Raw genomic sequence first — 17562 nt, 5'->3', positions numbered from 1 at the left:
TTATGCGCTACAAAGAGCGACAACTCGAATAGTTCTATGTTACTTCCGATTTCGAAAGCACGTTTTCAATTTTCCCTCCGACGTTTTGTAACCAACACGACAAGAGCGACAATAAAAATATTCTGAAAACTCAACACCCACGTGGCACAAAATAAAACAATAGAAACTACCCACTGCCCATAATAAATATTTTTTTAACAGTCCAACCACGGACCAATTAAAATATGAAAAAATACGACCACCCACACAAAAAAATATCGTTTGCCGCCCGACCCCCCCCATTTGATCATTTCTGGAACAGCCCTAAGTAAATAATGAAAATGGAAAAATAAAATTTGAAAATTTTCTGCTCAAATCGTGTCCATGCCCCTTTAAATGATTCATGAAGTATTGAATTTTTTTTCTTAACATGGTTTTGCTACCCTCGAAGCAAAATATTCGCTGTACATTGCGGGTAGCTAAATCTTCATATTGACCAGGAAAATGTCAATACCTAATTTTATTATATACTTTCAATTTCATCTCTTCTTTACGTCACAATCAAATTTCTACGCCGTTATTTTTCAAATTTTTCATCTTTTACTCAGTTAAACCAATAAAGTTATTGTTAAAAATAAAATTATTGTTAGTTTCTAAATGAAATTGAAAGTATATAATAACAAGAGGCCCATGGGCCACATCGCTCACCTGAGTCACCTTGGCCCATATCTGAAGACTTTCCATATATATTTGCATGTAAAACCTTGGTCCCTATTATGGCCCAAACTACCCTTTGCAAACTTGAATCTACACTATGTCAGAAAGCTTTCATGTAAATGTCAACTTCTTTGGCCCAATGATTCTTTTAAAGCTTTTTTCTATATTTGTATGTAAAACTTTGACCCCCCCCCCACTTGTGGCCCCATCCTACCCCCCCGGGGACCATGATTTGAACAAACTTGAATCTGCACTATGTCAGAAAGTTTTCTTGTAAATATCAGCTTTTCTGACTCAGTGGTTATTGAGAAAAAGATTTTAACTATATATTTGTATGTAAAACTTTGATCCCCCCCTTGGGGCCCCATCCAACCCCCGGAGCCCATGATTTGAACAAACTTGAATCTGCATTATGTCAGGAAGCTTTCATGTAAATCTCAGCTTTTCTGGCTTAGTGGTTCTTGAGAAGAAGATTTTTAAAGTTTTTCTCTATATATTTGTGTGTAAAACTGTGATCCCCCCCCCCCCTTGGGGCCCCATCTTATCCCCGGGGGCCATGATTTGAACAAACTTGAATCTGCACTATGTCAGAAAGTTTTCATGTAAAAATCAGCTTTTCTGGCTTAGTGGTTCTTGAGAAGAAGATTTTTAAAGTTTTTCCCTATATATTTGTGTGTAAAACTTTGATCCCCCCTTGGGGCCCCATCTTATCCCCGGGGGCCATGATTTGAACAAACTTGAATCTGCACTATGTCAGGAAGCTTTCATGTAAATCTCAGCTTTTTTGGCTTAGTGGTTCTTGAGAAGAAGATTTTTAAAGTTTTTCCCTATATATTTGTGTGTAAAACTTTGATCCCCCCCCCCTTGGGGCCCCATCTTATCCCCGGGGCCCATGATTTGAACAAACTTAAATCTGCACTATGTCAGAAAGTTTTCATGTAAAAATCAGCTTTTCTGGCTTAGTGGTTCTTGAGAAGAAGATTTTTAAAGTTTTTCCTATATATTTGTATGTAAAACTTTGATCCCCTATTGTGGCCCTATCCAACCCCCGGGGCCCATGATTTGAACAAACTTGAATCTGCATTATGTCAGGAAGCTTTCATGTAAATCTCAGCTTTTCTGGCTTAGTGGTTCTTGAGAAGAAGATTTTTTAAATTTTTCCCTATATATTTGTGTGCAAAAACTTTGATCCCCCCTTGGGGTCCCATCCTATCCCCGGGGGCCATGATTTGAACAATCTTGAATCTGCACTATGTCAGGAAGTTTTCATGTAAAAATCAGCTTTTCTGACTCAGTGGTTCTTGAGAAGAAGATTTTTAAAGATTTTTCCTATATATTTGTATGTAAAACTTTGATACCATATTGTGGCCCCATCCAACCCCCGGGGCCCATGATTTGAACAAACTTGAATCTGCATTATGTCAGGAAGCTTTCATGTAAATCTCAGCTTTTCTGGCTTAGTGGTTCTTGAGAAGAAGATTTTTATTAAAGTTTTTCCCTATATATTTGTGTGTAAAACTTTGATCCACCCCTTGGGGCCCCATCTTATCCCCGGGGGCCATGATTTGAACAAACTTGAATCTGCACTATGTCAGAAAGTTTTCATGTAAAAATCAGCTTTTCTGGCTTAGTGGTTCTTGAGAAGATTTTTCCTATATATTTGTATGTAAAACTTTGATCCCCCCCTTGGGGCCCCATCCAACCCCCGGGGCCCATGATTTGAACAAACTTGAATCTGCATTATGTCAGGAAGTTTTCATGTAAATCTCAGCTTTTCTGGCTTAGTGGTTCTTGAGAAGAAGATTTTTAAAGTTTTTCCCTATATATTTGTGTGCAAAACTTTGATCCCCCCTTGGGGTCCCATCCTATCCCTGGGGGCCATGATTTGAACAATCTTGAATCTGCACTATGTCAGGAAGTTTTCATGTAAAAATCAGCTTTTCTGACTCAGTGGTTCTTGAGAAGAAGATTTTTAAAGATTTTTCCTATATATTTGTATGTAAAACTTTGATCCCCTATTGTGGCCCCATCCAACCCCCGGGGCCCATGATTTGAACAAACTTGAATCTGTATTATGTCAGGAAGCTTTCATGTAAATCTCAGCTTTTCTGGCTTAGTTGTTCTTGAGAAAAAGATTTTTATTAAAGTTTTTCCCTATATATTTGTGTGTAAAACTTTGATCCACCCCTTGGGGCCCCATCTTATCCCCGGGGGCCATGATTTGAACAAACTTGAATCTGCACTATGTCAGAAAGTTTTCATGTAAAAATCAGCTTTTCTGGCTTAGTGGTTCTTGAGAAGAAGATTTTTAAAGTTTTTCCCTATATATTTGTGTGTAAAACTTTGATCCCCCCCTTGGGGCCCCATCTTATCCCCGGGGGCCATGATTTGAACAAACTTGAATCTGCACTATGTCAGGAAGCTTTCATGTAAATCTCAGCTTTTCTGGCTTAGTGATTTTGAGAAGAAGATTTTTAAAGTTTTTCCCTATATATTTGTGTGTAAAACTTTGATCCCCCCCTTGGGGCCCCATCTTATCCCCGGGGGCCATGATTTGAACAAACTTGAATCTGCATTATGTCAGGAAGTTTTCATGTAAATCTCAGCTTTTCTGGCTTAGTGGTTCTTGAGAAGAAGATTTTTAAAGTTTTTCCCTATATATTTGTGTGCAAAACTTTGATCCCCCCTTGGGGTCCCATCCTATCCCCGGGGGCCATGATTTGAACAATCTTGAATCTGCACTATGTCAGGAAGTTTTCATGTAAAAATCAGCTTTTCTGACTCAGTGGTTCTTGAGAAGAAGATTTTTAAAGATTTTTCCTATATATTTGTATGTAAAACTTCGATCCCCTATTGTGGCCCCATCCAACCCCCGGGGCCCATGATTTGAACAAACTTGAATCTGTATTATGTCAGGAAGCGTTCATGTAAATCTCAGCTTTTCTGGCTTAGTGGTTCTTGAGAAGAAGATTTTTATTAAAGTTTTTCCCTATATATTTGTGTGTAAAACTTTGATCCACCCCTTGGGGCCCCATCTTATCCCCGGGGGCCATGATTTGAACAAACTTGAATCTGCACTATGTCAGAAAGTTTTCATGTAAAAATCAGCTTTTCTGGCTTAGAGAAGATTTTTCCTATATATTTGTATGTAAAACTTTGATCCCTTATTGTGGCCCCATCCAACCCCCGGGGCCCATGATTTGAACAAACTTGAATCTGCATTATGTCAGGAAGCTTTCATGTAAATCTCAGCTTTTCTGGCTTAGTGGTTCTTGAGAAGAAGATTTTTAAAGTTTTTCCCTATATATTTGTATGTAAAACTTTGATCCCCCCCCTTGTGGCCCCATCCTACCACCGGGGGCCATGATTTGAACAAACTTGAATCTGCAATATGTCAGGAAGCTTTCAGGTAAATTTCAGCTCTTCTGGCCCAGTGGTTCTTGAGAAGAAGATTTTTAAATGACCCCATCCTATTTTTGCATTTTTGTGATTATCTCCCCTTTGAAAGGGACATGGCCCTTCATTTGAACAAACTTGAAAGCCCTTCACCCAAGGATGCTTTTGGCCAAGTTAGGTTGAAATTGGCTCAGTGGTTCTGGAGAAGAAGTCGAAAATGTGAAAAGTTTACAGACAGACGGACAGACAGACAGACGGACGCCGGACAAAATGTGATCAGAATAGCTCACTTGAACCTTCGGTTCAGGTGAGCTAAAAAGGTTATAGACTTTGTATGGGAAAATATGACGACCTCGTTTTTTGTCGCGAACGGACCTCGCAAGCTCGGTCCGTCTACGCGCCAAAAAACTCGGTCGTCATATTTTCCCAAACAAAGTCTATAACCTATAAGTATTATATTAAATGAAAATTGGCAAGCCGAAAATTTGATGCCTGATTTTCCATGGACAACCTCTTCAATTAACAATATTTTCCCAATCTACTGAGTGATGCAATAAGTATTCGGACAAGATATAAGTGCAATCAGATCTTTGATCAACTCCAGATATTTGATATTCATTTTTTAGGAGTGGATCAAAGGTCTTATCTTAATCAAATTGTGTAGAGACAGTCAATTATGAAGTGAATTAGAGATCTGATTTTATTCAGAATAAACACTTTTCTTACTTAGTTTATTGATATTCTTTTAATTTTAAAGTAAGATTAATTTACTAAGTGGAAGCACTTTGGAAAGGGACATATTTAAACTTACATTGCAACATACAGTTTAATGTGAAACAAGTTAGCCCTGTCCTGCAAATCATTTTACTTTCAGTGTAACATTTTTCCTCTCTTACCTTTACAGTTCCTATAGAAACATATATTGTTTTCCCCTTACCTTTATAGTTCCTAGTGGTGATGTCTCCATATGAGTGAAATATTCTCGAGAGGGACGTTAAACAATATTCAATCACAAACCTCTTACCTTTACAGTTCCTATAGAACCATATATTATTTCCTCTTACCTTTACAGTTCCTATAGAACCATAATACATTGTTTTCCTCTTACCTTTACAGTTCCTATAGAACTATATATTATTTTCCTCTTACCTATACAGTTCCTATAGAACCATATACTATTTCCTCTTACCTTTACAGTTCCTATAGAACCATAATACATCGTTTTCCTCTTACCTTTACAGTTCTTATAGAACTATATATTATTTTCCTCTTACCTCTACAGTTCCTATAGAACCACAATATATTATTTTCCTTTTACCTATACAGTTCCTATAGAACCATATATTGTTTCCTCTTACCTTTACAGTTCCTATAGAACCATATATTGTTTCCTCTTACCTCTACGGTTCCTATAGAACCATAATATATTATTTTCCTTTTACCTTTACAGTTCCTATAGAACCATAATATACTGTTTTCCTCTTACCTTTACAGTTCCTACCGAACCAGATATTGTTTTCCTCTTACCTTTATAACTCCTTTAGAACCATATATTGTGGCTTGGTTCTTTCCTGTAAACAGTGTGCTGTAGGTTAACACAGCTCTTCCACCATTCTTATATGTCAAGGTAATACAACCATCTTGATCAACTCCTGCAAGTGAATTTAATGTCAACATTCAAAACTGTCCCAAACCACGACACATCATCAAAAGTGTTGAAATGAGATCATTACAAGAAGTTAACATTACCAGAAATGTATTCTATGTGTACTTTATGTATATGAGCTTAATAAATTTGCACAATGAGATTAGACTAAAATGATTTCAATACATTTACTGACATTATGAAACATAGATTATAAGATATTGTACCTGAATACTTACAATGCTAGATGAATTGATATGATAAAACAATAATTTAACAAACACAATTACATATATAAACATAGGAGTTCCCCCATCCCATGAGCAAGATACAGTAAAACACAGTTACAGCAAACATGTTTACAATGAATTCAGACTTACAGCAAATCACACTTAATTAAACAGCAAACTGATTTTCATTGGGCTCTGTAGTTTTAAAACATAATGAGCTCATTGGATATGATGAATTACTTTTATAATTAAGCAAAATTGTTTGTCCCCAGCACTTCGTTATAAGCATGTTTTACAGTACTCTGGCTCATGAATATGCAAACCTAGATCTGACAGAGTGCCATCAGCTGTGATTTTTTGGGGTTTTTCGTTGTTATATATCATGGCAGCCAGTTGTATGGGGTAAACGCCAAGGTCATGTAAACCACCTCCCCCAAGTTCAGGTTTTGCTATACGATCCACTTTGTTAATTGGAAAACAGAACTGAACCTCAACATGTTGGATTTCTCCTAAATTTCCAGACCGCACTTCTTCCTTGATTTTACGATAAACCGGAAAGCACCTGCTCCAAACTGCCTGTATACATTTAAAAATATAACATTAAAGGGAAAGGCAACCCTCACCACATTGTTGATTTACTTTTATGAATAAAGTATTACTTACTTTAGACAACTACAGACAATGGACAAAAGCTCAATTGAACCTTGGCTCAGGTGAGCTAAAAATTATAATACATAATAATGCAAATAATGAACACTAAATGAAGATGTATAAAACATCAGGATTTGATTGATACTACTGTAGATTCCTTATTTTTGACGCCAATGCTTAATGTGGCAAAATGACTCATACACGACAAATTGCGTGAACATGAATTCGTGTGTCGTTTGTTAATAAAGAGTTCTTACATGTATTTCAGCAACCAAAAATTAAACATGTTGAAAGTGAGTAATTCTGTTTTGCGAGTGATGCCTCTCGTGAAATTATGCGATAATGAATTCCTCTTGTATAGTTAGAAAATCTACAGAATCTTTTGTGATCTTCAGAAAAGAGTAAATATTCATTTTCCACTTTGGGAACCGGAATAGAACGGTATTATTGATATTAATACTGCATGACTTGTACTATCAGAAATGATTTTCTTGTCTGATTGCGACAGGAAAAAATACTGAGTTTTAAAGGAACATAAAACTGACAACTTTAAGATGGTCCATTACTATACTGTGGAATCAGTAGAATTCGTGGGTACCCCTCACCCACGAATTTACATCTTCAACAAATATACAATATATACTATATCTATATATATATATACAATATATATTACAAATATATAAATCCACGAAATTATGTCCCCACAAACCCATAAAAATTCAGTAATCCACGAAAATTGGCCCCAATGAATTTAAATGATTCTACAGTAACATTTGTACCTCCATGAAGAACTTTTTACATTCTCTGGCCACCTGCTGGACCTCTAGCACCTGCGCAAGATTAGCAGCCATTGGTTTTTCACACAGAACATTCTTCCCTGCTTTTAACATCTGCTTGGACACAGCCACATGGAAAGTATGTATTACACCAATGTATACAATATCTAAAAAAAAATATACATACATCTCTTATATCATGATGCATCATCAAAGTTTAATCCACCAATCCATCTGCCAACAAAAATCAAAATGCTTGTAATCAATCTGTTAACAAAACTTTTATTCATGACAACTTTATTTCGCGATTTACTAGTGATGATCGAAGGTTCATGGCGACTAATTTTTTCAACCAAGATATCTTAAACATTCAAGAAGCATTCATTTAGGACTTGTTCAAGATGAGAAATATTTGCAGTGATGAGGTTCTCGTCAATCTCGTGAAGTTTCAAGTAGATATGAATTTCTTTCAAATAATTTAGGAAACTATTCTGTAGTTCAAGCTATTCTAATATAAAATTTTCAATTGTTTTCACATAATGTTTTGTAATGAGACAAATTCATTTGAAGTTTTTCACTATAAAATAGCAAATTAAAATACATGTACCATGAGTCACTGTTAGTGTTTGATGCACATTCTTTGTAAGCTGCCTCAGGTAGGTTAGATGGTGCATTTTCTAATCTATACCAATACATAATTATATGTATGTAACGGATACCTTCCCAGTTTAGAGTAGATTCCTATATTTGAATACTTTTTAGATACCCTCGCAATGAGTTTTTCCACATCACAATCTCTGAATATGTTTTCTCTCTCTGAATAACATTAATAACAGTTCAGTTCTTGCAACTATACAAAACTATAAGGTATGATACAATGATCAAAGATATGCAAAAATGTTTTCACTGGGCGATTAGCAGGTTTTACATACCTTTAAAGTTTTAAACATTGCTTTCAAACTTTATTGAAATAATTGTTTCTATGCTTCAACTTAATTTCCATTGTTTTTAATGGTTATATAATTCTAGATATTCAACATGTTTAACACATTCTCTGATGTTATTACCCAGGCAAAATGTTTCCTGGAGTAATCTACCATTGTCATTGAAAATTATAACTTTAGCTTTCTGTCTATTAACTTCCAAACACCACTCTTTGCAGTAATCATGGAGGATATTTAGTTTATGTTGTAGATCTGATTTGGAATTGGCTAATGAAACAAGATCATCTGCATAAAAAAGACATGAAATCTTTTCCCTACCTACAAAGTGACAGAGGCAGAGTCTAAGAGTTATCCTCTAGAAATTACTTGGGAGGTCATTGATAAAAAGTTTAAATAAACTTGGACTAAGGACATCACCTTGTCCAACTCCAAATCCAGATGTGAAAAAGTCTGTCATTTTGTCATTTACCTTCAAACTTAGTTTATCAATATCATACATATGCCAAAAAGACATAGATTTGGCAAACAGGTAGCCCTGGACTCAACTTGAAACTTTGCTCGCTTAGCTAATAAGCTAGTTGATGAGTTGTGTTTGTGATTTAGTTGGAAAGTGTAGTTAACTGGTTTAGTAAGTCAGTTTTGAGGAGAATTACGTTTATTTCAGTGCATCATACGAGAACATTGATCATGCAAAATGTGCTCAATTTGTACTGGCACATTATTTTTTAAAGACATCACTATGTTAATATCAGTCTTACATTTTTCTACCAACTAATGAATTAATTTGCCATTCAAATTAAATATCAAAGTGAAAGTGAGAGCAAGTTTGGGAGAGAAATATTTTGTTGTTGAATATCATTTATTTTTAACTATTATTAGGTCATTAGCATTTTACATCTTATCTTTGCCTATTTCCACTATATAAAATTCAAAAGAAACTTCAATACAGTTCCATAGGTGCAAAAGCAGAGTTGCTATATAAAAAAAAGTCTGAGGCATAATGGTCTTGATTTTCAATTTCCCCGTTAAAATATACCACTCTGAATGATGTCATATTTATTATATTTGTTTTCTTCATACACAGGCATCACCAGCTGCCACAAATTTTATTCTATGCATGGTGTGCATAGCCTTAGCAGTGATGGTTCATCTTGCCAAAATCTATCATGACTTTGGACCTCCATTTCTTTTCAAAAGGTCATATCTGAAAGACCGGAGACTCTGCCTGAATGCTTGGTGAAGGAACAGTACTACCTATGTTAAATGTACTAAGTTTGATGAGGCACATGGATCCAAAATTGAATCTGGGATATCCCGATTGCAAATTAACACCTTTACCACAAGGCTGCTGAAACCACGGTACTGAATTCATACCTACAATCGCTGCATCACATATTTACAAACCGGTACTGAATTCATACCTACAGTACAATCATTTACAAACCAGTACTGAATTCTTATCTACAATCCCTGCTCACATATTTACAAACCGGTACTGAATTCATACCTTCAGTACAATCATTTACAAACCGGTATTGAAATCATACCTACAAGACCTGCATCACATATTTACACAGACCTGCAGACTACATGTATGATTCTAAGCAACCATTGTGCCAAATATGAGTCTCTAATGTGTCTCCAATAAAGTTTTGGCCTGTACAATTTTTCAATGCTAAAGCTCAGACAGTACTTAAGATATTGCAAAGAAAACTGCAATGTTAATGTCTGCACATCAGGACACCACTTACCATGTAAGCAACCACATTCAAAATTGTACCAACTCAGTTTGAAATGCCATGGCATTTTCTAGGGTCAGGGAAATAAAATAAGATGGGTAGAGATGGCCAGTACAGGTATCTTGGTCTCACATTTGTCTGCTTGTCAACCATACTTACCAACATCTGGATCATTGCCAACTTCTTCATAAGAGTCATATGCTTTCTTTATTCCAAACTTGTCTGCGAATTTCTGTGCTTTTTCCATGGACCTAGCACCAATGCAAACAACCTGTGATAATCATGAAACAAAATAAGACCACGAAACTTCAAGAAGCTATAGCTGGTGTGAAGCGTTTCTCTTCATACCTGATGTATTTCAAAAAATGAAATTATTTTTTTATACATGTATTTAAAAAAACAGTTTAAATCTTACTTTCATTTCTGCCAAAATATTTCCAGCCATTAAAATAGTCATACTATATTTATCACAATTCATATACGCTCATTATTCACATCATATGTATCTGTGTAAAGTTAGCACACAAAATCAACTATAAATGAGAATATCTAACAAATCTGTTATGATATATGTAAATTCTGCAAAGTGGATTGAGATTCACTTCAAAAATTACAAATTCAATAATTGTTTTCACATTCATGCACACTAAATTGTACCTACCCTCTTCATTGTGACGTCAAATGTTTTGACTGTAAACAAATGACAATCATAAATGCTGTGTATAGATCCAATCTTGCCTTTTATGTTATAAAGGGGGATTGTGGGAACTAGAAACCACCCTTCCCCTACCTTTACTCTTAGTTGAAAAAATTTAACAATAAGATTAGTTTTTAAACATTTTAGGCATTGTCAGATATGCAAGTCTGGCTGGTTAATCGTCCCCCTTCAAAATTCTCTACGTCTGGTCCAACATTCTGAGAAAAACTTGAGTGTGTGAAGTTAAAAAATTGTCAGTTTTGTCATTAGATTGGGGGAAAATGTAGTTACTATAGCAATAAATATGTTCTGATACCTCATGGACATTACTTGGAGGGGCTAAGACGGACGAGACAAAATCGCTTGAGATTAACCCAGCACCACAAATTCCCCAGCGAAGAACCATGCTGATAGGCTGTCAAGACCTGAAAAAGAAAAGAAAGCTGATGATCCAAAGAGCTCATCTGTGACTCCTGATAAATGTTGGCCTGGGAATATAGTTAATTTATATACTAGAATACTTGGAGACAGTAACAATGCAATAGCAAACTATGTCATGAGAATGGGACCCAAAATGAGGTCACCATGACCTACTTTCATGCAATGATACACTAAGATACAGAATCAACTGACAGGGTTCATTCATCTGATACCTCAAAATGTGTCTGAGGAGAGACACAAAGTGGAAACATTCCCTTACATATCTATTATTAATAAATGTACATAATTATTCAAATATGTACATCACACCATCATGTAACTATGATATCCCCTCCAATTAACATAATCCCGTGGGAATCTGGGTTAGAATAGGTCCTCAGTACTCCCTTGCTTGCCATAAAAGACGACTAAATGCGGTGTTCCTTCGTATGAGACAGCAAAAACCGAGGCCCCGTGTCACAGCAGGTGTGGGACGATAAAGATCCCTCCCTGCTCAATGGCCATAAGCGCCGAGCATAGGCCTAAATTTTGCAGCCCTTCACTGGCAGTGGTGATTTCTCCATATGAGTGAAATATCATAGGGAGGGACGTTAAACCATACTCAATCAATCAATCAATCCAATTAACATAAACTTTTTTTAAGAATTGTAATTTGATAAAAATGATCATTTGTAGGCAAATAAAATGACTGTTATATTTTATATTAAAATCTTACATTTTATATTCATATACATAAATATTATATGCTGTGTAGCATAGCAAGTACAGTAGCAATATCACAAGAACTTTTAGTCTCCCAAACAATGGCGACTTATTGTTTTTGCACAGTTCTAGCTATTCTCCCACTTCTCGTTCTTCTCCTTCTGCTTATTTCTCGCACCTAAAAATGTCTGCAGCCTTTCTCCATAATCCATTGATGAAAGTGTTAGATACTCAAGGATATGATAGGCCAATGTATCTAGTTGTGCAGAAATGTTATTGTTTTCAGATTGAAGGTGGTTAGGGTATATTTTGTGTGTGTGTGTGTGGGGGGGGGGGGGGGGGGGGGGGTGTCAAATGGAGTGTGGTCTAACATAGAACTCAATGGGGGAAAAATTAATTCCAGAATATAACAGATATAACTTGACAAATATGATAAGAGTCCTGAGGTCTTCAGAATTGAGAAAAGAATGGCAGAGCCTGCAAACTAATGTCAAGGTCGAGGGACTTCACTGACCTGACCTCTGACCATGAACATAAAAACTGGTATAACTTTAGAACTAGGACTGGTAACAACATGAGATCTTCAGAAATACAAAGATGATAGGACTTATGAACTTGTATCAAGGTTAAATGGCTCCAGTGACTTTAAACTCTGACCTTGAACATAAAACTGGTATTAATTCAGAATCAGGTCTGATAGAGACATTGGATCTTCAGAAATGATGAATGGATGATGGTACCTACAAACTAGTATCAAGGTCAAATGACTCCTGTGACATCAAACTAAAAAACAACTGGTATAACTAAACTTTAACAAGGATTATTATCCTTCAGAATAATACAGTCAATTTCATTGGTCGAGGGCTGGTCACGTGGAGGGTGACAATTTGTGATGTCTCCTTCACGCGCAGGGTGACAACTGTGTTGTCTCCCTTTATAAGATAACTTCTAATGGCACAAGCGAGAAAGCTCTATCAAAGGTGCATAGGCGCCCTCGGGTGATAACCCTATTAAGACCTGATAATTTGTGATTTCTCCCTGATAAACAGTCCATAATTTTATATTGATAGACATAGGATCTTCAGAAATGATAAGTGGATACAAATTAATATCAAGGTCAAATGACCCCTGTGACCTTGATCATGACCATAAAACTGGTATAACTTAAGAAATGTGACTGATAGCAACATGGGATCTTCAGAAATGATAAGAGGATCATAGTCAAGTTCAAATGACTCCAGTGACCTTGAACATAACACCGGTATAACATCAGAACCAGGCATGATAGAGACATGGGAACTTTAGAAATTATGAAAGGATGAGACTTAAAAATTGGTATCAAGGTCAAATGGCTCCAGTGACCTTGATCTCTTACCTTGGACATAAAAACTGATATAACTTTAGAACCTGGATTGATAGGGACATGGGATCTTATGAAGAAACAATAAGAGGATACAAACTAGTTTCACAATAAAATTACTCCTATGGTCTTGACCTTTGGACCTTGTATTACTTTAGAACCGGGACTGATACAGACATAAAAACTTCAAAAATGATAAAAGAATGTTGTGACTCGCGAACTAGTATCTCCAGTAACCTTGACCATAAAACTCCTATTACTTTAAAACTGAGACCAATAAAGACAAAATCTTCAAAAAACGATAAAAAAAAGGAAAGAATCGGATCGAGTAGCTGATTTTAATCAGATTGGCTCTGATGTATTACATTATAAGGTTATATATGGACATTACAAAGTTCTTGTAGCAAAGAAGGTACTAGAATTTTTTGGGATCAATCGGGAATCCAACTGGTGACCTGGTTAGGTGATCTAACTACTGAGCTACCCAGGCCAATATACAAATCATGGTAATTAAAAATGTTACTAAAATATAAAATTCAAGCCTATTTTGGAAATGATACAAGAACTATTCATATGCCTTGATACTTCCCTGTCAGCAAAAAAAGGCGAAGTCTGTGACTCCCATTCGTCTAGAAAACATTACTCATCACATGTGTGTCTGTCTTTACAAAATGTGTCCACCTTACTTTTGAAGTCATTTATGTCCTTTGCTTCGACCACCCAATCAGCTATTAACGACTCGTGGACCAAACAAATGCTTCGGTCCTGATACTGAGCCTTAATGCATACTTCTTTCCCAGCTTAAGCAAGTGACCCCTAGTTCTTGTCGAGTGTGACAGAGGTAGCAGCTTGTCCTTATATGTCTGTGCATAGTTTGGTCACTTCCCTTGAGCTTGTCTATGTCACCAGTAAACTAGTGTAGTTGGAGAGCATTGAGTATAGGTCTAAGCAATGTACTGATAATGTAAAGGCATTTCATGATTTTCCTGTTCCTGTTGTCAAAGGTCCACTAGATGAGGCCTAGGGTTCTGTTGCCTTTGGTCACTGCCTGGTTCACATGTTGATGGAAGGAACAATGACTTGTTATCAATACACAGGCCTAGATCTTTCTCCATGTTTAAAGGCCGACATAAGCGTCAAGCATAGGCCTAAATTTTGCAGCCTTTCACAGGCAATGGCGATATCTCCATATGAGTGAAAGATTTTCGAGAGGGAGGTTAAACAATATACAATCAATCTCCATGTCTGTTTTTCCAACACTCTCCTCTCCATTGTTGTCTCTCATATGACATGTATGGAGGTTGTTCTGTCCCAGATGCATGACGTTGCACTTGTCAAACCACCCCAGTCCAACAATCTGTCGATACCTATACCTGCAGCTTTACTCTTTCTCAGTAGATGTCCTTCTGTAAACCTTTGTATTAAGATGCACGCGACACTGCTTACAATTAGTACATCTAGTAAATCATTGATGAAGATCGCGAAGAGGACATGACCTAACAGAGTACCCTGGGGAATGCCGCTCGACATGACACGCCTGAACCAGTTTAATGTTTGCCCATTTAGCTAGACTGTCTGTCACGGTGATCTGTGTAGTAAATAGCTCCTGATCCAACTTCCTACATTGCCTTTGATACCGTAGCTCTCAAATTGGCTGAAGAGACATTGATGAGGCAGTTAGGAGGAGATCAAAAAATAAATTTTTGAGAAAATGTCAGAAATGTTGTGTATCCTTAAAGGAGTGGACTAGAGGGTGTTCTTCTCCCTCTTCCTTCCTCACATTTTCTTTTATCCCCTTTTCCACTCTACTCCCCTCTTACCCTGTCCCCACCCCTATTCTCTTTACTTTAGTTAAATTAACAGGTATAACCTAGATTATATAATACATCCGCCACCCCCTCCCTTAATTTCGGATTCAGTCTGATTAAAATCAAACCTTTCACATCGCTCGATGTACGGATAGCTGCATAACGATTATCCGCACATCGAGTGAAGTGAGAGGTTTGATTTTAATCAGGCTGCATTCATATATCACCACGTTCTGGAATATGCCCTAGCTCTCCATGATTAACGTGGTGCAAGAATGGTAACATATATATATATACATGTACTTTTTGCTTTTGGATCTGTGAATACCATGCATTAGTCGACAGTGCATAAAATGTAAACTGTTTCTATTTAATAAAAAAGTATCACATACGCAATGAATATAAATGACTTCACATACCTTTGATGCAAGAAAGATGAGTTTAGATACGAACCCTATAGATGTTTTGCACACTCGGTGCCGCCATATTTAATTACCTAATTATATATGCGTGTCAAAGGTCAAAGGGGAAAAACGACGTAATCATGGACGCAGCCTTTTGACAAATCAACGATGTATTGCTTTCCCCCCCAAAGTTTATAATGATTTATCCCTTATATTATGATACAATTTGTTTACATAATAGGTAAAGAGGACCAAAAGTTTACTTTAGCATAATTATCTTTTATGGAAAAGTTCCTTTCTAGAATTTCTAAGAGAAGGCTATTTATTGGCACTAATGTTGCTTTTCATACCTATGTTTGAAGATTCCATTTCATAATAAAACAATCATTTTTACACTTAAAAATCTTAATTCTGAATTGCACAAAAATGAAAAATTTCGATAATACCCTTCTACCGACTACTGGACCCATTGTATTGTGACTATGATGTTTTAGGGGTGTGTGTGTATATTTATTATTAATGGTTATTTTACAAAGAGAATAGATTATATAATGCATTACAACAAATCACGGCAGTATTATCCAGGCACGTCGTAGCATCCCTTTTCAAGGGAGGGGGGGGGGGTACAAAATATAAATATTGACAACTACTACGATCTATACAGATAATATTTTTTAAAAGAAAATTTTACCCAAAAAAAGGGGGGGGGGCGAGATTATACGCACGACGACCGACGACAAATTTTGAAAAACACTTGTAGTCTACATAGTTAGTGAAAGTCAGGAATAATTCATGGCTTTTCCAACCCCCTTCTCTCCTTACACTCGTCAAATACACCCCCATCCATAGGCGTAGCTTGGGTTCGAATATTACCGAGGCAGGGGGTCTATCGACATTTTAACAACGTAAGAGGTGTTTTTTGTTTTTTACCGAGGCAGCCACTGCCATCTCCTTACAATAATACAAACCCTCCTTTCTTAGAATCGTCTATATTAACCCCCTCCTCCTATTCCTTACACTCGTATTATACACCCCTTTCTCTTTACACTCGTAAAGAGAAAGCGTTGGTTTAAATCAGACTGCTGAAAATGGATTGATTAACAGTTGGGTATGGGGTGGTGACCCACCACCTAAATTTCCTGGTTTATAATTAGTATCCTTATTATTTGCAATAAAGTGTCTAGCTTTTTAATAGGCCTACATATGTTATTGCATAGAGAAGTGAACTTTGAACTGGTCATTTGTCAAAGTTAGAGATAAATTAAATAATTGTGTAGACATCTCGTTTGATTTTTTTTTTTAAATTGTCAGAAGCTTATAAGATTTAAAATCATACAAATTCAATTCAATTCAATTATTTATTGATTCACCAAGCATGTTGGCATACAATCATGTTACACAATATGAGATATATAATGGCAATAAACTAATTACTAACAGTTCATTTACATATATGTAAATACAAGTATATATTTGATATGTACCTGTGATATTAGACTATGTATGCAATATAGTATTGCATATTACATAAATTAAATGTAGTTATAGCACTCTACTTTTGGTGCGCAATTCAAAACATTCATGTAAAAATTCACAAAACCTTCTAGCATGAACTACATTGACAGGATTGCATAGTACTTTACAATGGTTTTCCTTTGATATATCATCGTCTGAATTGTAGATGTTCAAAGGGTAATATTTCTTTCTTATATCTTTATACATGAAGCAGTCATATAAAAAATGTAATTCATCTTCAACAGTAGTTTTACAAAACTGACAAAAACGACATTCTTTTGGAATACATGGTTTTGAATATCTACCAGTTTCAATTTCTAAAGGGTGGGCAGATATTCTTAGTTTTGTTAATCTAGAGCGTACTACTTTCGCAATTGGAAATTTCAAATAGTCTTGTAATTCATAGTTCTTTCTAATTTTACTGTAAAATAGCAATTTTCCACGTTTAGAGAATTCAGTATTTTGCAGTTGCATGTTAATATTATCAATATAGTAATTCTTCAAGTAATTGTAAAATGTGCTTTTATCAATATCCAATGATGGAAGATTTAGCTT

General features: G+C 36.0%; 1 protein-coding gene across 4 annotated transcripts in view; it reads right to left on the bottom strand.

The window, feature by feature from the left end:
• The window catches only part of LOC125658072 (trans-1,2-dihydrobenzene-1,2-diol dehydrogenase-like), a 98819-nt gene that overhangs the window by 5367 nt on the left and 75890 nt on the right, over positions 1–17562 (bottom strand). Inside the window, exons 1-6 of one of the 4 annotated variants that reach the window (XM_048889154.2) lie at positions 15508–15597; positions 11094–11202; positions 10240–10351; positions 7401–7564; positions 6291–6543; positions 5620–5744 (exon numbers count right to left, since the gene is read on the bottom strand). In XM_048889154.2, the coding sequence (XP_048745111.2) occupies positions 5620–5744; positions 6291–6543; positions 7401–7564; positions 10240–10351; positions 11094–11183 (744 nt within the window). In that variant the 5' untranslated portion in view covers positions 11184–11202; positions 15508–15597. Of the gene's footprint in view, positions 1–5619; positions 5745–6290; positions 6544–7400; positions 7565–10239; positions 10352–10741; positions 10771–11093; positions 11203–15507; positions 15598–17562 lie in introns of those variants that run through there. The other 3 variants (XM_048889156.2, XM_048889155.2, XM_056148607.1) reach the window with 3 other exon arrangements.

The sequence above is a fragment of the Ostrea edulis genome, chromosome 9 (assembly GCF_947568905.1).
Source record: "Ostrea edulis chromosome 9, xbOstEdul1.1, whole genome shotgun sequence".
Lineage (NCBI taxonomy): Eukaryota > Metazoa > Mollusca > Bivalvia > Ostreida > Ostreidae > Ostrea > Ostrea edulis.
The sequence above is the reverse complement of the archived record's forward strand: the minus strand, read 5'-3'. Positions and strand labels throughout refer to the sequence as shown.